This window comes from Malaclemys terrapin, chromosome 19 (genome assembly GCF_027887155.1).
Source record: "Malaclemys terrapin pileata isolate rMalTer1 chromosome 19, rMalTer1.hap1, whole genome shotgun sequence".
Lineage (NCBI taxonomy): Eukaryota > Metazoa > Chordata > Testudines > Emydidae > Malaclemys > Malaclemys terrapin.
The window spans coordinates 4,023,371-4,046,258 of NC_071523.1; the positions used below are offsets into that span (position 1 = coordinate 4,023,371).

Here is a 22,888-nt window from a genome sequence, read left to right on the forward strand (position 1 = left end):
TTTCATACAGTTTAAAGAGAATAGTAAAGTGTGTTTCTCTGCTGCTTATGCTCCTGATAAGCGTTGCTATTCACTTAGATCTTTCACAGAGGCTCACTCTCTCACTTCAGTGACAAATACCTTGCTGTCACTTTTTTCAAACCTGACTTGTTTTTTCTCTTGCATTTCCAAATCTTTCTTCCCCAGGGAGCACAGAAGAGGGAAAGACCCTGTCTGCTCTATTACTGGAATACAGGGAAGAGCTGATTCAGAGCATAACACAGCTGAGCCCCATCATAGAATTCCTCGAAACAGGAGAGGAGGGATTCCTGACTGGCTTGGAGAAGCGGGTAACAAATCTGAAATAAGGAAAGCTCTGTATGTGTGAGGTGTGTGTGTGTGTGGCTGCACAGCACTTTCTAATCACGTGATTTACCAGGTCACAGTTGCTTCCCTGACCTGGTAACTACCTTATTTACCCTGCAGAGCATGGAATAGACTCATAGACTCATAGACATTAAGGTCAGAAGGGACCATTATGATCATCTGGTCTGACCCCCTGCATGCTGCAGGCCGCAAGACCCTTCCCTGGACTCTACCGTTGAAGTCCCCAATCCTGTGTTTTAGTGACTTCAATCGGCTGAGACCCTCCTGCTAGTGATCCCTGCCCCATGCTGCGGAGGAAGGCGAAAAACCTCCAGAGGCTCAGCCAATCTACCCTGGAGGAAAATTCCTTCCCGACCCCAAATATGGCGATCAGTAATACCCCGAGCATATAGGCAAGAGTCTCTAGCCTGACCCTTGTTGGCCATTATGCTGATAGAAATAGTTAATAGTTCACGTCCTCCCATTCACTTTCTAATTGAACCATGTGAATCTGAGAGCTGAACTGCAAAGGTTCAGCACTGAGATGAGCACTCCCAGATCTATGCGCCGAATGTCCCACTGGCCAACCCGGGGAGGGGAGGCAGCTAGTGTTCTTTAGAAGTTCTGTGAAAGTCCACTGTAGTGAACCCAGAGAGCAATGCACTACCACAGGGTTGTGAAGAGCAGGTCAGGACATTAAAACACCAGTGTTGAATACCCCCCAGCCTGATTAGTGGGCATGTCATTCTGTATGTGTTTGTCTAAGTTGTCAAGTTACCTTTCAGGTAATTCTCCAAAGGTTTTGGCTTACTTAAACTGGGCAAACAGTTGTTCATACATGTAGAACATCCCCATATATGCAGAACATCCTCTTCTCAATTTTTGATGTTCAGCGTAGTTGAAATTTACAAAGTGCAGCGCTTAGTGTTTCCTGGTGGATTATCAGCGCTCACCTGTAAGTGACCACAGTGCACACAGACTGGCCTGGCCTAAAGGACCTCCTGTTTTATACAGTCTAGCACTTTCTGCATTGTCTGGGGAGGGCTGTTTACAATCCATCTATGCACACCAAAACTCTGAATGCTCTTGCGTGTGTCCTGTGATATTTTTGGTAAAGGTGCCTGCAGCCTCATTTCTGTTGCAGTTAGTTGGGCCTGTTTGTTCCCCTATGACACGGTATTGCAATGAATAGAGAGTACCATTGGGGCCATTGGTGTGAATGAAGCCTGCTTTCTGTCTGAGTGGGTTTGACTTGAGGCCACAGCACCTGAGCTGAGAATCTCTGTTCTTCCCCATGATAGTCTCCTAAATAACTGTTTGTTACAGGCTCCTTTCATTAACTGCTCCCAGCAAAATATCTCTGAGCATGAACTCTGCTGCCAGCCATTCTAGAAGGCCAGAGAAGGTGCTGTTATCAGAATCCCAGGTTTACCCCTCCTGGATTTAGAGATTAGCCCGATGTTTGGTAAACTTCCTCCATTGAAGGAGCCGTGGTTAACTGGGAGTGGGTACATGAGAAGGAAGGGTCACGTGAATGTAGTAAAGCACTGAGCATCCACCACAGGTATTACAAGGCTTGAGGCACAGATGCTCCAAGAGGTTACATGGATCTGAGCTCTTGGTCCTTGATGCTGCATCAGGAGTGTAGATCTGTATGCATTAAGAGCAAATGGAGCTAGCTGAAATTTTTCAATTTTTTTTGTTATAAAACAATTTTTGTTGTTGTTGAAGTCTTAAGCACTCTCCCAAAACTTCTGTTGTGTTTTTTGTTCTTTGTAGTGGTGTGTTTTTGTTTTATTTATGAAACTGTAAAATGTAATGCAGACTTCTTCGAGTGATGTCCCTATGGGCGCCCCGAGCTCATACTCGGAGATTGATGGTAGCAGTGCCCAGTTGGGTTGCACGTGTGCAGTCTCCGTCTTGTGCTGCTTCAGGCAGTTAACTGGAGTTGTGCGACCACTATCCTCCCTCCTCCCCTCTACTTTGGAGTTTCGCACTAGTGCTCTGCAGTAGAGAAGGAACAGAGAGGGGGTTGGTCGCACAGCGCCAATTAGTCTCCTGAAGTGGCGTGAGATGGGGACCGAGCATGACCCAACCAAGCGCTGCTACCATAAATCTCTAATTATGAGCGCACGAACACCTAAAGTGGAGCACCCACAGGGACACACATCTTGAAGCACTTACGTTTCTGCACAAGGAGAGTAACTTTCTCTTCTTCTTCTTCCCCCCCCACCCCCCCACAACCCTGATTCACCCCGAGAGCAGTTCCATCCTATGCATTGAATGAGACCGGGGTCCCATGGAAACAATAGCTTTTAATTACATGATCACATACTATCATAATGCATATAGACAAGGGGGATGAATTAGGTTTGCATGTGCAACCCTAACTCTGGCATTTCCTAACTTGTGAGAGCTTGACTTTTCAATCATAATATTCTTTTAACATCATTTTTTGATGCAGTTTCCTAATTTAAAAAACAGATGGAAAAAACAAAAATTCTATCAAGTAGAACCATACCGACCCCCAGGCTGGGTCATCAGCAGGGTCTGGACGTTTTAATAGCCACAGCACAGATCTACAACTTGAGCTAACAGAGTAATTGGTAGCAGTAGCAGGAGGAGATGAGACACACTTTGCCAGTGGGTTTCACAGCTATTTGCTGACAGCCGAGGAACGTAGAGTCTACTGTTTGTAAAGGGTTTTCTTGCATAGTACCCCTGCTTGCCCGTGTTTGGAATGTGGTATCTGTTATTCCTTGTGAAAAGACCATCTCTTCGGCTACCGCCTGTATTCGGGAAGTGCAATCTTGTATTCAGAGAGTGTTTCTAATCTTGTGCTAGGTATTTGCTATACTATGCATAAGGGATGGTCCATGGCTGGGTCTCATAAATAAATCACTGTTAACAAAGAAGGTATTTATTAAAATAATAAGGTTTCTCTCCCTTCCACCCATTTTCCAGGAGCAATGAAAGAAAAATACCTGAAAAAACAAACCAAAAAAACCTAAAATCAAAATTTTTTTAAAAAGGAAATTTATTTTGAATAAATGAACAATCTTTTTGGAACCTGCAGAATGAAAATAACATGGAAATTCTTTGTCAGAAATGTTTTCCATTTTTTGACCAACTCTAAGTGCCAGGTTCAGTGGAAAAACGTAATCTGACCTTGTGCATAGAGGGAGGTCAATAAACTACATATACCTATGTGACGGGGTTCCCCAAGGTGCCACCTGGAACTAGGTGCCACTGAGCCCTCTGTGCCACCAACTATGGCTCCCTCTCACACTGTGATGCTGTGACAAGCTGAAAACCTCTCCAGGTATTGCACTTACATAGACATCCACAGGTAGGGGCCCACCCAACTGCGTTACATGAATGCTTCCGCCAGCCACTCATGAACCAGCAATAGAGAGACTCCAGCCAATTCCCCCGAGCTTCCCAGCCTCACATTCCAGAGCTGTACCATCTTGCCCTGGTCAGAAGCCTGACCACTGTAAGTTTATTACTCAGTCCGCCACATCTACAAAGATAAGTGGATGTCCACAAGCCCTTACAACCTGAGCAGATTTCCCAAGTACTTCAACCAAAAAGCACTGTTTTAGGTAATATATAAAACAGGTTTATTAACTACAGAAAGACAGATTGTAAGTGATAAGCGCACAGATCAAAGTTGGTTACCTAAGAAATAAAAGTAAAATACAATCTGAGTTCTATAAACTAGATGGGATTTGAATCAAGCAGTGTCTCACCCTGATAGATAATACAAGCAGGTTACAGATCTTCCATATACAGGCTGGAAGTCTCCTTCAGCCTGGGACCACCCTCCCCAGTTCAGTCTTTGTCCTCCAGACGTGTTTTCTCACAACCTATTCTTCAGTCACATATAGTATGCTTAGATACCAAAGTTACAGGCACCTTATAAAGACTTCAGAGTGTGATGTCAAATACAGCTGAAGCAATGGATACAGTAAATGCAATACTAGAAAAAGTATAAAAAGATTATACAAAACTAATAGAGCATTGTGTAATCTTATACCATTTTAGGCCATCTTGAGTCATTCAGACATAAGAGTCATTAGGAATTTCTCATAACTGGTTGTTTGCTTGTTCCTGCAGGTGATTCTGGATTGCTGTGAAGGCAGCTCCCACAGGGAGGCAATGGAGAATCTGCTCAGGAAGGTGGTGGAAGAGAAGACCCTGAAAGCTGAGAGCTTGGTAAAACTCCTTGGGGCTGTAAAAGCATCATTCCCTGATCTGCACCTTCTGCTAGACAATTTGGTGGCAGCAGCAGTTGTGTCTGATGGCACAGGTATTAATGGATTTAGCTCAACAAAGAATCATAGAATATCAGGGTTGGAAGGGACCTCAGGAGGTCATCTAGTCCAACCCCCTGCTCAAAGCAGGACCAACACCAACTAAATCATCCCAGCCAGGGCTTTGTCAAGCCTGACCTTAAAAACCTCTAAGGAAGGAGATTCCATCACCTCCCTAGGTAACCCATTCCAGTGCTTCACCACCCTTCTAGTGAAAAAGTTTTTCCTAATATCCAACCTAAACCTCCCCCACTGCAACTTGAGACCATTACTCTTTGTTCTGTCATCTGGTACCACTGAGAACAGTCTAGATCCATCCTCTTTGGAACCCCCTTTCAGGTAATTGAAAGCAGCTATCAGATCCCCCCTCATTCTTCTCTTCTGTAGACTAAACAATCCCAGTTCCCTCAGGCTCTCCTCATAAGTCATGTGCTCCAGACCCCTAATCATTTTTGTTGTCCTCTGCTGGACTCTTTCCAATTTTTCCACATCCTTCTTGTAGTGTGGGGCCCGAAACTGGACACAATACTCCAAATGAGGCCTCACCAATGTCGAATAGAGGGGAATGATCACGTTCCTCGATCTGCTGGCAATGCCCCTACTTATACAGCTCAAAATGCTGCTAGCCTTCTTGGCAACAAGGGCACACTGTTGACTCATATCCAGCTTCTCATCCACTGTAACCCCTAGGTCCTTTTCTGCAGAATTGCTGCCTAGCCATTCGGTCCCTAGTCTGTAGCAGTGCATGGGATTCTTCCGTCCTAAGTGCAGAACCCTGCAGATGTCCTTGTCCTTGTTGAACCTCATCAGATTTCTTTTGGCCCAATCCTTTAATTTGTCTAGGTCCCTCTGTATCCTATTCCTATCCTCCAGAGTCACTACCACTCCTCCCAGTTTAGTGTCAGCTGAAAATCTGACCCACTAAATTCCACAGGAGTCTCTTTGGTTCTGCAGAGCATATAAGCACTACAGTCTCCGCAGGGCTGATGGGTGTCCCTGAGATCTCTCTCAGGATCTTATAGGATTTTATAAGAGAGCTAGATATAATATACACAACTAAAGAAAGAACCAGAGCTGGAGAGTGGGCAAAGCTATAACCTCTGCAGCAGATGGGCCACTTAAACAGTTACACCTTCCACATCATTAATGACCATATGAAATGTAGGTTCCCACACTGAACCCAGGCCACGTTTGGAGCTCTTTCCATTAGTGGCTGCAGTATTTAGTCGTCATTTATACAGTTTGTTTTGTAAGTTTATAATGTAGCCCTATGAAAATCCAGCTCCAATAATCTAATCTAGAATTGGTGTTTGGCCTTGCCCAGGAGGGTCGCACAGATGTGTCGTGGAGTAAGTTAAAAGGGAGGGGCTTTCCTGCATCACAGGTCAGTGCTGATATAGTAACATGGGAGACTCAGTAGTTCCTTCCCAGGGACAGTCATAGGGTGACTGGTTGGCTGTCACGTAGACTGGAGCTGTTACTGTGTTTAAGAATCGGTGTGTGGTAGTAATGAGACCTTTGAAGCAGTCCCTATGTGATGGCTGCTGCTGGAGTCCTTGAGCCTGCATTAGTATCTGTTGGGTGCAAAGCCTTTGAGTAGTTGTGCTGCTGTGTTTTGCCACAGCTGCGGTTTGGAGTAGGTGGCTGGCCAGTCTCAAAGTGTAATTGCAGCTGGAGACCACGGAAGTATGGAGCACCACAGCATTGGGGAGAAAAGAGTATAGCTCCCAAATAACCACTGTGAATGTGGTCACTTCTGTGAAAGATTTCAGGCTCCAAGGCAGTCGATCCCACATAGGAGACCCTGGCGGATGCCTACCTCCGCCCCATTGCAGCCCCTAGTCTGGCTCCTCTAGAACCTCCTGCTGAGGTTCTGGCTGCACTTCTCCCTGCACGTTTTCTATTTAGACACTCCCTGTCCATGGCTGCACAGAGTCCCAGCACCTCCTCCTCAGCAGTGTTCCCTCTCATTTCTTACGTCCATGTACAGAATGAATTTTGTTATGTGCACCAATATGGAGGCAGATGTGTGGCAGGGGTGGGGCCGAGGGGTTCAGAGTGTGGGTGTGGGCTCAGGGTGGGGCAGAGGGTTGAGGGTGCAGACTGCGGCAGGGAGAGAGGACTTCCCCCAGTCCTCTCGCTGCAGCAGCTCGGGGCCGGGTGCTTCTCCCGAGCCATGGCAGCTCTGGCGGGGCTGGGGCACCTCTCCCTGCCTGCACGGCCCTTGATAGCCTGCTGCATGGCCGCACAGCTTAGAGGGAACTTACCTCCTCAGCTGCCTCCTGATGCTGGTCACCGTGGCCACACATGAATCCAGGAAATGGAGGTTGGGTGAGGGGTTCTTTGCAACCATGGGGCCAGCTTCCTTTATCTCATTTGTTTACATCTCTGGGCAGAGTTCCCTTTCGCAATATCCAGATTCCCTTGCAGGGCAGTGGACGTTATCTGGAATATTCTGCTCACTGTCTCTATCCAGTACCTTTAAATTAATGGAAATATCCTATCTCCTAGAACTGGAAGGGACCTTGAAAGGTCATAGAGTCCAGCCCCCTGCCTTCACTAGCAGGACCAAGTACTGATTTTGCCCCAGATCCCTAAGTGGCCCCCTCAAGGATTGAACTCTCAACCCTGGGTTTAGCAGGCCAATGCTCAAACCACTGAGCTATCCCTCCCCTCATTGTTCTGAACCTTTGACTCTGACACGTGTCCCTGGTTTTTTTTGTTACTTGTCCCATGGAGTGTTGTTTTTTGAGCTCTGGGGACCATCCCTCATTTGAGTGGGATTGGACCTTCTGTCCTACGTGGGCCTCGGTCTTCAAATAGACCAGCATTTTTCATCAGTGCTGAACCCACTTAAAAATTACAAACTAAATTGAAATGCAGTGAAATGTAAATGAATGTTTAATAGAAAGCAAATTTGTGCTCATAATACCGATAAATCCCTGTGACAAACATTCCAGGCAGACAGTTTGCCTCATCATTTGTTGAGCATCATTGCTTCCCTTGAAACATCAGACTCCGAATGTGGTTAATTATCTAGTGGTAATACCCATTCCAGGGAGGAGCATTCCTTCATTACATGCGTTGCATATCCTGAAATTGGAATAAATAGAAGCACAATGTTCTTTACCATGGAAATAAAGAGCGAGGGAGAGTCCACTGATACCGCACTGTGTCAAATTGAACAGCTCTGGATTTGGTACAGTATTACTGTGATGTGAAATGTACCTTATTGCTGTGGACAGAGTTTAAGTGACCTGTACTAAGCGTGCATGCATTTTCAGAGCTTGACATGATTACAAGGGTTGGAATAAATTCTAAGAATTAATGTTTGTTTAATGAAATCTTAAACATTAAATATGAGAAAAAACCTACTAGCTCTTAGCCCAGCTCCCTGCTCAGTGCAGGATTGTTCCATACAGCTCCAGGGTGCTACATTTAAAGCTAGACTGGGCAATGAGGCTTTCACCGCTTCCCTGGAGACCAGGCCACTGTCTCATTGAATTCACTGGCATGAAATTTTTCCTGATGCTCACTCTGAATCTTCCTTTTCTTAATTTCATCCATTAACTCCCATTGCCCCTTTCGCCACCCTAAAGAGTTGTGCTCTGTCTTATAGTGCAGACATTTCCAATTCTTTGAGACTCTCTCTCTATTCCTCAAGAGCTCTGTAATTGTAACTCATTCCTTCCTTCAGCATCTGAATCACATTGGTGCTGTTTCCTGATGCACTCAAGTGTTCACCTATGTCCTGGTATTGATGTGCATACAATGGAATGTGGCATTCTAGGTTCATCATTTCTTAAGTCTTCAGAAGAGGCTATTTATTTATTTATTTGTTTGTTTATTTGTGTTTGGCTGCTGGTTTGCAATCCACAATTTGTTTTACTTTCCCCTAAATATTTTCATCAAAGATAACCCAGCCCACCCAGACCCAGATTATCTTGGCCATGTGGTTGTTTGGGAAATGGTGTAGTGTATTTAATATATTACTTGTACACACCTGAAGAAGGGTTAACTGAAGAGATGAGTTACTCAAAGGCTGTGACTAATAGACCATAGGCCCCCTCAATGTAATGACAACTAAAAGCCAGCAGTGGAACTTTCTAACTACAGGGGAATCAAAAGGAGACACTGTGAAGGATCATCTCACAGTATTGTCTTCATATGCTAGACTACAAGGTCTGTTGGCCTTGGCCAGAAGCTGAGCCTTTGATCTTCTGAACTAGGAGGACTGTGACTGATGCTTTGAATAGACTAGGAATAGCTATCTGCAGCCAAGAGACTTATGTGTATACACACACTGTATAGTTTATAATGTTTCCTTTTATATGGATAAGTGTAGAACTCAGACAACTGAATGGCTAATAGCACTTGGCTAGACCTAACTAGAGGGCAGGTGGACACTGCAAACTTCTGTTACACAGCTCAGCCAGTGCACCTCACACCTGCTACCGTCCATTCCTTCTGATCCCTGGAGCTCTGCTAGTGACCGTCCATCCTGATCTGGAGTATCTACCCTCTGTTATTCGTACCACAGTACTACCAAGACACCTCAGACCTGTCCTGCAACTCCCTGGCCCCCAAGGCTCTTGTGAGGAGAATCTGTGCTTCCCTCAATTTTCAGATTACAGATCATTAGTGACTAGAACTGAAACCTATTTTTCCCTTGTGCTTGGATTTGGACCCAGGTGTCCCAAGTGAAAGGCTACTGCAGTAACTTAGTGTGCCAGTGTGGCCCCTTATCTGCTTTATCCCCTTAGCTCTGAGCATCAGAAAGGTACAACATATTGAACTGTTGTTTTCATTTGCATTCAGCCAGATGGACCCCAGAGGATTATGGGACCCAACTACTGAAACGATACCAAGAAAACTTTGCAGAGCTCTTCATGGACACAGAGATGCTGCTGCGAGGGATCTCAGCTGCACAAAACTTAGCTCCTGGAGAAAGGGAGGTGAGAGGATTGTCTGTCTTTGTATTTGACTAGAGCATGGTATCCTAAACCCTGATTTGTATGAGGAAGGCTAGAGAGGACCCGATTATTACATTCATCATTGCAACATGGTGTAGGTTTTTTTTTTACTGCAGATGTTGAGTTAATGTCTCTTTAGCTTCCACCAGGTGCAGCAGAACACAACAAAAGATGGATTCATGAAGCTAAAAGTTCTCAAACAGCAACTACTCGCTCCACAGCCGAGGGAATGGCTTCAGTTTCTCTTGTTGTTGCCATGTCTCATCGCACATTGGTGCTCCTGTAAGCACCCAGTCTGGCTGCACATTAGCTGCTGCAGGGCTCAAGCATTTTGGTCACGTGACACATGTTCCTGGTATAGGTCTCAGCAGGACAATAGAAAAATGAGAGTCCAGATCTCCAGCAGGCAGATGGGTAGTTGGCTAGTCTGTGGCAGATGCATAGAAGTTCCTCTTAGTGTCTTGGTGCCTGTCTCTTGAAGGTAATGGAACAGATTGTGAAGAGGGAGACTGGCTCGAGGGGTTTCAGCTCACTGGTATCTGCAGCACTGGAAGAACAAACTGTGTCGGTGACTGCCGTTTGGCAGCTGCTACTGGCAGCGCGAGAGGCAGAGCTTCCGCTGAACCTGCTCCTTGAGGAAATCCGGAAGGAACCCGATGCAGAGTTTTTCTTCCAAACAGGTAGTGATATTGTACTCTGGACAAAGATACTTTCCTTCTAGATCCCATCAGATCCTCCCTGAGGTGCCTTTCTCACTGTTCCCACCAAATCCTTCTCCCCCCATCCCCGCAGACATCAGATGTGGATTATCTACAGATCCAACCTCCCCCAGTCAACAACAAATCCTCACAGATCTCACTCAGTCTACTTTCCTCCTATGCTTTCCTCTCAGATCCCACCAGATCTTCTCACTTCCTGCACTCCCCCCCGCTTCAGATGTAGTGATGTACATCAACTCTCACCCCAGTCCAGTGAAGTGGTGACTAAACACTTTAGAGGTCAGATAAGCATCTGCTGCTTGTCTGAATCCCCTGGGACACCCTCTAACTTGGCTGGGGAAAATGGCAAAAGCCATCTTGTGTGACTTCCAGCACACCCTCTTTATAGTTGGGGCCGGAAACACCAGAACAACAGCTTTCCATGTGGTGTGATGCGTTGCTAGAATTGTGCAGCGTATTGTTCATTGAAATGAGAGATAAGGGGGCACAGCAGGATTGGAGAACTGATATTTACTGAACTCTTTCAAACAACGCATCATTTGTCTCTAGAAATTAGCAAAGCTTTTGAGGCCTGGGGAGGGTGTTTGTCTTTCCCTGACTCGGTTCTCCTCCCACCCCCACCCCCTTGCCAGGTAACAGCAATGCAAGTGTCTCACCTCCCTGCACCTGGTTAGCACTTTCAGGGAAAAAATGATTTGAAAGAATTCAAGAGGTACCATCAAACTGAAACCCTATCAGTTTGAAAACATAAGCTAATGGTAAATCCAAGGCCGCAGCTGGCACAAGTCCACTGCCTGTCTCTCTAGAACTTACTTCTTCCCCTGAGTTTCCCTGCCAACTATAATCACATTTTTCTACTTTAAAATTATTTTCTTTCCCCAATTACTGAATAATAATCTCACACAAACAAGAGTGGAGTTCAGCTGGCTGATTCACAATGCTGGGAAAGAGTGAAGCTGACTGTACACAAACTGCTGTTAAATGTACCACGTAAACACACTGGAAAAACTAGAGAAAATATATTTATCCTCTAATCTCTTCCACTGCAGCACTGCTGGTTACAGAAGCAGGCAGGATGCACTCAGAGAGAAGTGTGATGATTGCTTAAATTGACAGTGTTCTTTAAAGAAATTCCTTCCAAAAAATCAGGAAACCTGTTCTCACCCCACCCTCCAAAGTGGACAAGCGTTGAAAACTGTCACTCCTGCTTTACTTCTAGTTGGATTTGTTCTTGGATGGTGTTTTCACAGCCATAACTAATGCCACCAAAGTCTGCACCTTAGTCGTTCACCCTCCCCCCGCTCCCAAAGGGAGGCATTCCCACTGAGGGAGGGGCCCCTGTCTGAAATGGGGTGAATAGAGATGAGAGAGCCTGCAGGAACCCCCTCCATTCTTAATATCTTCTCATCCTTCAGTGGCCACCAGTGAAAGCACAGCCATCGAGATAATACTGAGACACAGCAAGCTGATCTCGGAGGCCATCAAGCAGAGAGCTGGACTGGAGGGCTTGGCTCCGGGAGAAGTGGGCCTCACCGAGGCGGTGAAAGAGGTACTGGTGGGGTGGTAAGGTAGCCCACAGCTGTCCTCTGCTTTAGTGCAATGTACATCTCATGATCTTCCTAGCTTGAAATGTTCCATCCTGATCCAAGTTGAAACCACTTAGATCAGAGTAGAGCATGGCATGCTGGCATCTGTGTTCTCAGAGCTACCCTTCTCTTAGAATGTGGGGATGCCAAACATTTTATGCAAGGTCTGCATGCATCTCTGGCTCCTGGGAAGTTACCAATAGGCCCTCATTTGAGCAAAATGTGGGTGCCCTGACATATAGTACCAGCTCAGCTCTGCAAAGCGGCATAGATGCCTTATGGAAAGCACAGCTGGCAACTAGCACGGTGTGGACTGTCCTGTGGGTCAGCAGCTTCCAGACTGCCTGTCATCCAAGTGAAGTATTCATAGGGGACGTGCTGAGAATGATATGGCTGTTGCTGTGACTTGGTGGATTTTAGCTGTCATGTAATGTTGGCAAGCCCACCTTGGCATTCACCTCTAGGAAAGGGAGACTAGGCCACATCGAGCCTGTAGAACTAAAGAGGCAGAAGCAAGTGCTGGGCTCCTCAGCGGCTGGCTAGCTGGCGGGCGAAATTTATTCACGGAGCAGCCTGCGCTGATCAGCTCTGCTCTTGATAATTGATGTTGCAGCCTCTCCGGGGATTTGGTGGTGTTTAGACTGACTATAAATATTTGTCAGAATGGACAGTTCTCTCAAGCCTTGGCCTCATGCAGACCCCCTAGTAACAGCCTCAACTCTTTCCATGCCGTTGCTTATCCCGTACACAGTTTGTGTTTCTATGGCCAAGAAGAGCTACAGTGGGTATGGTACCATGGGATCAGGGTTGAAGGGGAAGGAAATGCCCAGAGGTCACTGGAATGATTTGACTTTAATGGCCTATAAATCACAGCACATCCAGGCTATCGCCCAATGAAAGGCTGGAGTTACCAGTTAGCTAACAATGTCATTACCCTCAAGGAAAATAAGCTATTGGGGATCGAAATGGTCCCCACTTCCTTAGAGCAGCAGTGCTAGTTTGGCTCAGTCCAAAAGCAGCCAGTTGAACACTTGAAGTACTGTAACCTCGTCTTTTTTTTTAAATCCCCAGAAGCCCTTTCGCTGGTGCAGAGTTATCAACTAAGTAAAACACAATATCTGCCAAACAAAAGTCAGCAGTAGAGGAGGTTTTGGAACAAATTGATAAATTAAACAGTAATAAGTCACCAGGCCCAGATGGTATTCACCCAAAAGTTCTGAAGGAACTCAAATATGAAATTGAAAAACTACTAACTGTGGTATGTAACCTATCATTGAAATCGGCCTCTGTTCCAGATGACTGGAGGATGGCTAATGTAACACCTATTTTTAAAAAAGGCTTCAGAGGCAATCATGGCAATTACAGGCCAGGGAGCCTATTGGTGGCAGCAGTAGTTGTGTCTGATGGCACAGGTATTAATGGATTTAGCTCAACAAAGAGAAAGCTAAGGGGTGACTTGATCACAGTCTGTAAGTACCTACATGGGGAGCAGATATTTGCTGCAATCTGTCAGATTCTGTACCAGACAAATTAGTAGAAACTATAGTAAAGAACAGAATTATTGGACACATAGATCAACACAATATGTGGGGAAGAGGCAACATGGCTTTTGTAAAGGGAAATCATGCCTCACCAATCTATTAGAATTCTTTGAGGGAGTCAACAAGCATGTGGATAAGACTGATACAGTGGGTGTAGTGTATTTTGATTTCCAGAAAGCCTTTGGCAAGGACTCTTAAGCAAAGTAAACAGTCATGGGATAAGAAGGAAGGTACTCCCATGAATCAGTAACTGGTTAAAAAATAGGAAACCAAGAGTAGAAATAAATGGTCAATTTTCACAATGAAGAGAGGTAAATAGCGGGGTACCCCAAGGATCTGTACTGACGCGTGCTATTCCACATATTCATAAATGATGTGGAAAAAGGGCTGAACAAAATTTGCAGACAATGCTAAACTACTGAAGATAGTTAAGTCCAAAGCTGACTGCAAAGAGTTACAAAGGGATCTCACTTGACTGGGTGACAAAATGGCAGATGAAATTCAGTTTTGGTAAGTGCAAAGTAATTGGAAAAAAATGGAAAAAAATAATCCAAACTATACATACGAAATGATGGGGTCTAACTTAGCTGTTACCACTCAAGAAAGCGATTTTGGAGTCATCGTGGATAGTTCTCTGAAAACGTCTGCTCAATATGCAGCGGCAGTCAAAAAAGCTAACATTGTTCAGACCCATGAGGAAAAGGATAGATAATAAGACAGAAAACATCATAATGCCACTGTATAAATTCATGGTACACACACCTTGAATATTGTGTGCAGTTCTTGTTGTCTCACCTCAAAAAAGATATATTAGAATTGGAAAAGCAGAGAAGGGCAAAAAAATGATGGGGTAGGGAACAGCTTCCATATGAGGAAAGATTAAAAAGTCTGGGACTGCTCATTTTAGAAAAGAGATGACTAAGGGATATGATAGAGATCTATAAAATCACAAATGGTGTGGAGAAAGCGTTATCATTTCAAGTGTTATTTACCCCTTCACATAACACAACTTAGGGTCACCAAATGTAATTAATAGGCAGCAGGTTTAAAACAAACAAGAGAAGGTACTTCTTCACACAACTCACAGTCAATCTGTAGAACTTTGTTGCCAGGGGATGTTGTGAAGGCCAAAAGTATAACTGGGTTCAAAAAAGAATTAGAGAAGTTCATGGAGGACAGGTCCATCAACGTCTATTAACCAAGATGGTCAGGGATGCAACCCCATGCTCTGGGCATCCCTAAACTTCCAGTTGCCCGAAACTGGGACTGGATGACTGAATGGATCACTCAAAATTGGCATGGTTTGTTCATTCCCTCTGAAGTATCTGGCGCTTGCCGCTGTCAGAAATGAGTTACTGGGCTAGACGGACCATTGGTCTGACCCAGTATGGCTATTCTTATGTTCTGAGCTCTGTGGCGAAAGGCATGTTCTTCTGTTTCTCATAGAGGGGGTCTAAACCAAGCTAAAGCAAGTACAGGAATGAAAAAAATATCATTGTCTGCCATGTAACTACTTCTTCTCTCTTGTGTTTCTTTAGCTACTGAGTATTTCTTCTCAGAAGGAGAGTTCAGAGGCCTCCTTGAAAGCAGCTCTGAGCACTGCACAGGAGAAGTCTGTACCTGCCATCAAGATCTGTCAGCTGTTATGCACTGTTCATGAGTCTTTCCCCGGCCTACAGCCAGTGATGCAGGAGCTGGGGCATGTGGGTAAGAAACCTGCAGGTGCCACTCCAGTTCGCTTACACCAGTCTCTGGTAATTGGAGCTGTGTGTGGTTTAATGTGGAATCACAGCATGGAATAGCTGCCTGCCCAACCCCTGTATTGTACTGTTAGAATGGAGCATTCACTAAAGGTGTGCTTGGGATCCTAGTGGATTCATGCATGGCCCCATGTACTAGGAAATGTACTGTAAGGTCATTCCTACATTAGCAGGGAGATAGATTGGTTGGTCAACACCTATTAGACCATCTTTAACGTCAGTGATTCACGCACTACCTTTGTATGTGATTTCATGGGCTAGGCTTTTGCTCAGGAAACACTCAGGCTGTTTGTTAGCTGCTTTGCATGTGCACTGGTTTATTTTCACGTGGCGCTATCTCAGCTCTGGCTGTTCACATGATACTGGATCTATGTAGGTTTCTGTGTTCGTATTGTAAATCTATTAGCCATCTCGTAGCTTGACCTAAGATAACAGTATTGTCCAGCACAAGTCTGTAGTGACATGACAGCCCTATAGCACAAGGACTATGCAGTTGAGTGGTTGTTTGAACATTCAGGCTGTTTTTCCCACTGCACTCTTAATTTGGCCCTATTGTATGTATGTTACCGTCTAATTCCATTGATCCATGGTGCTCAGGCAGGATACAGCCAGAATGATCGTGGTAGTGTCAGCGTGGCTGAGGCTGTTCTGATTCTCAGACCCATCCAAACTCCAATACAGATATCATATCTCAAACAGATGGACAGCTCCTCCATCCAGATCCACATTCCCTATCCGTCATAGCATGGATGCTGGCTGGTATACATCAGTACAGAGAATCTGTTCGAATGAGATACAAAACATTCTCCTCCACAGTAGAAAGGACTCTACGAGACTTACTCTGCCAAGTGTAAAAGATTCATTATCTCGGCACAACAATGTCAGTTATTGCCATCTCTGCTTCTGGTACCAGGCACCCTGCAGTACCTACCGTCATTGATAAGCTCTCTGAGGGTCCACCTAGCAGCCATCTCAGCTTTCCTCTCTACAGTTCAGGGGTATTCCACATTTTTCACACCCTATGGTGACTAAATGTTCCTAGAAGGCCATATGAGGATAGAGCCTCCAGATAGAAAACTTTCCCTTGCTAGGGATCTAATTATTGTACTGGCAGGGTTAATGGGCCCACTTTTTGAGCCACCAGTTACATGTTTTCTGTTTCATCTTTCTACCAGAACAGACTTTTTAATAGCAATAACATCGACCAGAAGGTAGGGATGATAAAAGCACTAATGGTAGGGCTCCCATATATGTTTTTTAATAATGACAGGGTGTCCTCGAGACCTCATCCAAAATTTATACCGAACGTAGTTTCTGACTTCCACCTAAACCAGGTTATACATCTACCTGTGTTTTCCCCCAAACTGCAGTCGAACAAAGGCAAGCCTGAGCATCACACCCTAGCTATTCATAGGGTGCTCTTTTTACACTGCTAGAACTAAGGCATTTAGGGCATCCCCCAGTCTGTTCATAACTTATGCAGATGAAAGGTCAGGCCATTTCAACACAGACGCTTCCTAACTGGATTTCTACTTATTCTATGAATTAGCCCACATAGACCCACCAGTGAGAGTGACAGCTCGCTCTGCTAGAGCACAAACAGCTTCTGATGCTTCTTTGAGCAACGTTTTGATACTAGAAATATGTCAGGTAGCAACCAGCTTTACTCAATAGTGGAAGCATCAAGATCTGATGCTCATTGTGGTCGGGCTATCCTGTAATCATTGTCGAGGGATATGGGTGTGGGGTTGCTCGGAGTACCTCAGAAAACAGTCGCTTAGCTTACAGTAGTGGTGATTCTTTGAGACATGTTGTCCACATCTATTCCAGTGTTTGGTGCATATGTACGCAGGGCACTTGAGTTCAGCACCTGTTGGCCAATGGTGGCTGCTGGGGGGCTGTGCCTGTGCACTATGTGTCCTGGTGTTCCCAACCGAGGGCATAAAGGGCAGGGTGACCCCATCTGTTGCTCCGTTCCTTTGCCAGTACAGAATCCAGGCTTAATCAGACCCCATAGTAGCAGGAAGAAGGGCAGGTTATGGAATATATTTGAACAACCCGTCTTGAGGAACTATAGTTCCTGTAATTTGAGTAACCATTTCTTCTTCGTTGGGTGCACTCCACTGCTGGGGTCTCACAAGCAGTGACCTAGATTACAGGAGGTGGGTGCTAAGCATCTTCCTTACGCACATGGGTCATATACACCTCCGGTGCGTTCTTCGGGTAGTTTATGCACTATAATAAGTATTGCAGCTCATTGGCAAGTTCAGTTCAGGCTGTGAAATCCTGATCACAATGAAGTCAATGGCAAAACTCCCACTGGCTTCAGTAGGGTCAGGATTTTCACCCAGGGCCTGGGAACATCTGAAGTTCCAAGTTCCTTGCTGCTCATATCTTAGAGGATATTCACTGTAGCATATCCGAAAGAGTGTCTATGCGCTATTCACAAAAGCCTATTTAAGATGATTTAAGGTGCTGAAGGCTACAGGGAGCCTCAGTGCTGTGAGTGGGGGACGCTTCCTGTGCTGGTGTCAGGGGAGTCGATTTGGTCGGTGGGATGGGAGTCGGGTGGAACTGTAGTGGGACTATAAAATGGAAGAGGTGAGATGTGGATGGTGCTGTCTTGGCAAAGGAGGGTGAACTGAAGGGTCGTCTTAGAGTTTATTTTACACTCACTACATTGTCAGTATGCCACAGATTGACATCTTTAGGTTTCAGAGTTAATGGTGCATTAAAATACACGGGTAATTAACATCTCTCCGCTGTTTTTCAGGCTGCCTGCAAACTCAGGGTGACATCACTGCATTGGTTACACTCAGTTTGTATTTGCAAGGTTCACTCCATAACGACCCAAGTTAGAAACAAATGTCCAAAAATGCAGCCTGGAGTTGCTGAGAACAGTGCTGTGGCAAGGGGTGAATTCTGCGCCAGTTTCCATGGCCACAGATTTGCAGAATTATACCTATAATAAAGAAGCCAAATAACTGTTTGTATTTGTATTGCCTCCACCACACCCATTACCCGAGGGTGTTTTCCTGTAGGCTGGAGTCTGGTGTACATTTTCCAGTTTGTGCCTTTTGGGATTGTGCTGTTGCCAGGGCTTGAAAAATTGTTAGAATCTCTGGAAAGGGGGCATTAAAGAGTGATTTTAAATCCAGTAGAGGTCTATTCAGAAGAGTATGAAGCACCCCCGGCTATGATGGAGAGGGATTCCTGGGACTTACCCTGTTCAATTAAGGGATCTGCATTCACTTTAAATGGAAAATTCAATGCTGCCTTATCTCTGGTGCCACTAGGGTGCCATCATAACAAAGGCCTCAAACCTGCAAATCTTTACCCACACAATAATTTCCCTCATGTGAGTAGGAGGCCATTTCAGAAGTGCTGAGTTCCCTGCAGCTCCGGTTATTCTCATTGGTGCTGAAATGAGAGCTGGATTCTTTTGAAATTCTGCCCAGGTGCTCTGTCGCTTTATCCAACACTCTGTAGATATTGGCATTTTTTACAGAGAAATTGAGGCCAGATGCTCCACTTCCTTGCACCTAATATTGTCGTTGCAACCTTCACAAAGTGGGTGTGAAGTGCTGCCATTCGGATGTGACAGTGTTCTGCACGCATGCAGGCATCTGTTCACACCTGTGCAGAATAGTGCAGGATAAGGAGCTCGTAATAGGCATGGGGTGAGGAAGGCCAGCACCTGGAGTTGTCAGTAAGCACTGAAATGGGAGTTGTTGTCCACACAGGGCTCCTGACCGAGGGAAGTGGGGAGAAGGCTGGAATCAGGAAGTGGAAGGTGAACAGTGAATCCCAGATTGAAGCTATGGACAAGGAGGAGGAGAAGGCTGGGGGCGCAAGCACCAAGGAGCAGAAGGAGCCCCAAGAGAAAGCTCCCTCCAAGAAGAACTTTGTCTGCAAGGCCTGTGATAAGAGCTTCCATTTCTACTGCCGTCTGAAGGTGCACATGAAGCGGTGTCGCGTGGCCAAGGGGAAGCAAGTGCAGTGTAAAGAGTGCAGTGAGATCAAGACCTCCAAGAAGGAGCTGGAAAAGCATCAGCTGGAGGCCCACGGAGGGCCTGGAGCTGCAGGGACAGCCAAAAAGAAGAAGAAGCGGCTCCCAGTGACATGTGACATCTGTGGAAGAGAATTTGCACATGCCTCAGGTAGGGTTAAACCTGGGAGAGATTCCACAAGCAGCAGGGGACGAGGTGCTTCGATACCAGGGTAAGGGCCATGTTAACAACACATTAGATCACCTGAAATCAGAGTCCCCCTCCCTCATTTATGCATTAGGGACTCTAGGGGAGATTGAGAAGCCCTGAACTGCACTGTGGAGTGGGGACTGCAGTTCAATTCATTTCACCTCCCCTGCTAATTGCCCCAGCTTCTTGCATGATCGTTTATTCCACCATTGCACGAGGCTCATGTAGGAAAAGTGGGGCTGCTGGCAATTTAAAAGGCCTCCAGAAATAATTGCACTGCAAGATGGCCTGTTCAGTTCTTCAGCTGGTGGTAAGGAAAGGGCCAAAGCTTCTTGTACACTGGGTTCCTTTTCCTCCCACCCCCAAGCCTCCCTGCTCTCAGCGTGGCGGATGGGGTAGCATCGCTCTATGGGCAGAAGGAGTTCACTACCATTCATTCTTTCCTCTCTCAGCAAGTGGCAGCTAGGGAAGCAGTTTGGGACTGCTGGCTGCTAAGAAAATCAGCTCCTTTGAACTCCTTTGAAGTGAAGTTAGGCAGTCATCCGGTGATCTAGTGTCAGGGCTGGGATGGGGTCTTGCTTTTGCACAAAATATCATAAGAACATAAGAATGGCCATACTGGGTCAGACCAAAGGTCCATCCAGCCCAGTATCCTGTCTACCGACAGTGGCCATGCCAGGTGCCCCAGAGGGAGTGAACCTAACAGGTAATGATCAAGTGATCTCTCTCCTGCCGTTCATCTCCACCCTCTGACAAACAGAGGCTAGGGACACCATTCCTTACCCATCCTGGCTAATTGCCATTAATGGACTTAATCCCCATGAATTTATCTAGTTCTCTTTTAAACCCTGGTATAGTCCTAGCCTTCACAACCTCCTCAGGCAAGGAGTTCTACAGGTTGACTGCGCTGTGTGAAGAAGAACTTCCTTTTATTTGTTTTAAACCTGCTGCCCATTAATTTCATTTGGTGGCCCCTAGTTCTTATATTATGGGAACAAGTAAATAACTTTTTCTTATTCACTTTCTCCACACCACTCATGATTTTACTTACCTCTATCATCTCCCCCCTTAGTCTCCTCCTTTCCAAGCTGAAGAGTCCTAGCCTCTTTAATCTCTCCTCATATGGGACCCGTTCCAAACCCCTAATCATTTTAGTTGCCCTTCTCTGAACCTTTTCTAATGCCAGTATATCTTTTTTGAGATGAGACCACATCTGTACGCAGTATTCAAGATGTGGGCATACCTTGGATTTATATAAGGGACATAAGATATTCTCCATCTTATTCTCTATCCCTTTTTTTAATGATTCCTAACATCCTATTTGCTTTTTTGACTGCCGCTGCACACTGCATGGAAGTCTTCAAAGAACTATCCACCATGACTCCAAGATCTCTTTCCTGATTAGTTGTAGCTAAATTAGCCCTCATCATATTGTATGTATAGTTGGGGCTATTTTTTCCAATGTGCATTACTTTACATTCATCCACATTCAATTTCATTTGCCATTTTGTTGCCCAATCACTTAGTTCTGTGAGATCTTTTTGAAGTTCTTCACAGTCTGCTTTGGTCGTAACTATCTTGAGCAGCTTAGTATCGTCTGCAAACTTTGCCACCTCCCTGTTTACCCCTTTCTCCAGATACCTTTGTGCCGGGTGTTAACTGCTGCCCTTGGTCTCCTGCCCCCAGGAATGCAGTACCATAAGCTGACGGAGCACTTTGACGAGAAGCCCTTCTCCTGCGAAGAGTGTGGTGCCAAGTTTGCGGCCAACTCCACCCTGAAGAACCATCTGCGGCTGCACACCGGAGACCGCCCCTTCATGTGCAAGCACTGCCTCATGACCTTCACACAGGCCTCCGCCCTGGCCTATCACACGAAGAAGAAGCACTCTGAGGGTGAGCCTGCTGGAGCCTCCTGCATCCCCATTGTGCCCAGGGCCTGTGTGCCTTTGTGTGTGCTTGGAGGAGGAGCATGGCCTGGCAGTTAAAGCACAGGGCCGCACTACAGGTGCCCTGGCTACAGAATGGGATATTAATATTTACATACGTGAGGAGTCATCGCTTCATCCATCCACGCCTGGCTACCTCTGCTGCTCCTGCCTCGCTGATGGGTTGTTCCTTCAGCCTCCCTTTTAACCGCTCCTCTGCTTTTGTCCTTGGCTGGCGCCTGTCTCCCTGACTGCCCGCCTTTCTCTACCCTTATCTACTGATCATGGTTTCAGCTACCCACACTAGCGGTTGATGCAGATCATTCCCCAGCTGCCTCTGGCATCACCCTGTCACTGCCCAGCTGCCATCTCACTCTCTCAAACAGACCTTCCCGTGTTCCCTCTCTCTGCCTTTGTTCTCTGTGTCCACTCTCCTTCCTGTCTTCTGGGCCCACAGCTCCAGTGTCTGTTGACTCCTCCCCTCAGCCCTTCATTGAGTCCTTTGCTGAATCACTGCTTCTCCCTGTCTGTTAAACCTGCCCTTTCCTCTCCATCCCCACTGCTGAAATGCCAATCCCCCACCTGGGTCCTCTTTTGCCTTGATTACTGCTGGCTTTCCTGCTTCTCTAGTCTGTCCCAAGCACAGCTGTGAAACTCCTCTGACCTCAGTGCCCACTCCTGGAATCCCTGGGTTGGCATCCTGACTTCTACTGTCTCCCATACAAGCTCCAAGATCTTACCTGGAAGGCAGCACATACTGTTGTCCCCACCTAGTCCCTGTCTCTTCTCCTCCCCCCCCCCCCCCTTCTCGTCCCAGGCCTCTGCCCCACTCTTCCCCCTTTGTCTCTTCAATCCTGTTTGAAACCATGGAGGTTCTACAGCCTGTGCTGTGCAGGAGGTCAGACTAGCACAGTTGTCTCTTCTGACCTCATCTATGAAAGCAACCTGTCTTCCTCTCTTCTCTGCAGTAGATTTTCCCATAAGACATTTTGATTACAAATTCAAAACACAACACATTTCCATTTTGGTTTTCAAAAACTGAAAAAGTTCCTGCTTTTAAAAAAAATTTTTTAAAAGATTGTATTCCTTTTCTCTTCCTTCCTCTTTTTCCCTTCTGGAAAAAAGGTACAAAAAGTAGGAAATGGGGAGAAGGTGAGGGGAACCCCCCAAATCAAAACCCATTTTTGGAAGGTTTTGAAAAATTAAATGAAATGAAAATTTTTGCTTCATTTTAATTTTTTTCACTGAAAAATATAAAAATCAAACTGTTTTTGCAAAACATATAAATTTCAAGGAAATTGCACTTTAGACTGAAAAATGTTTCAGGAGAAACATTCCACCTCACTCTACTCATCAGTGCTTCCCACATCCTCCCTCATAGAATCATAGGACTGGAAGGGACCTCGAGAGGTCATCTAGTCCAGTCCCCTGCCCTCATGGCAGGACTAAGTATTTTCTAGACCATCCCTGACAGGTGGTTCTGTTAGACAGACTGCTGCCTTGGGTGTGTCTCCTTGTCTCCTG

At 45.8% G+C, this 22,888-nt stretch overlaps 1 protein-coding gene across 2 annotated transcripts in view; it reads left to right on the forward strand.

Moving 5' to 3' along the window:
- The window catches only part of ZBTB40 (zinc finger and BTB domain containing 40), a 62,144-nt gene that overhangs the window by 29,193 nt on the left and 10,063 nt on the right, over positions 1–22,888 (forward strand). For both annotated transcript variants that reach the window (XM_054008831.1, XM_054008832.1), the window contains exons 5-12: positions 187–329; positions 4,465–4,657; positions 9,480–9,616; positions 10,116–10,314; positions 11,769–11,902; positions 15,019–15,187; positions 18,984–19,400; positions 21,126–21,332. In XM_054008831.1, the coding sequence (XP_053864806.1) occupies positions 187–329; positions 4,465–4,657; positions 9,480–9,616; positions 10,116–10,314; positions 11,769–11,902; positions 15,019–15,187; positions 18,984–19,400; positions 21,126–21,332 (1,599 nt within the window). The remainder of the gene's footprint in view (positions 1–186; positions 330–4,464; positions 4,658–9,479; positions 9,617–10,115; positions 10,315–11,768; positions 11,903–15,018; positions 15,188–18,983; positions 19,401–21,125; positions 21,333–22,888) is intronic.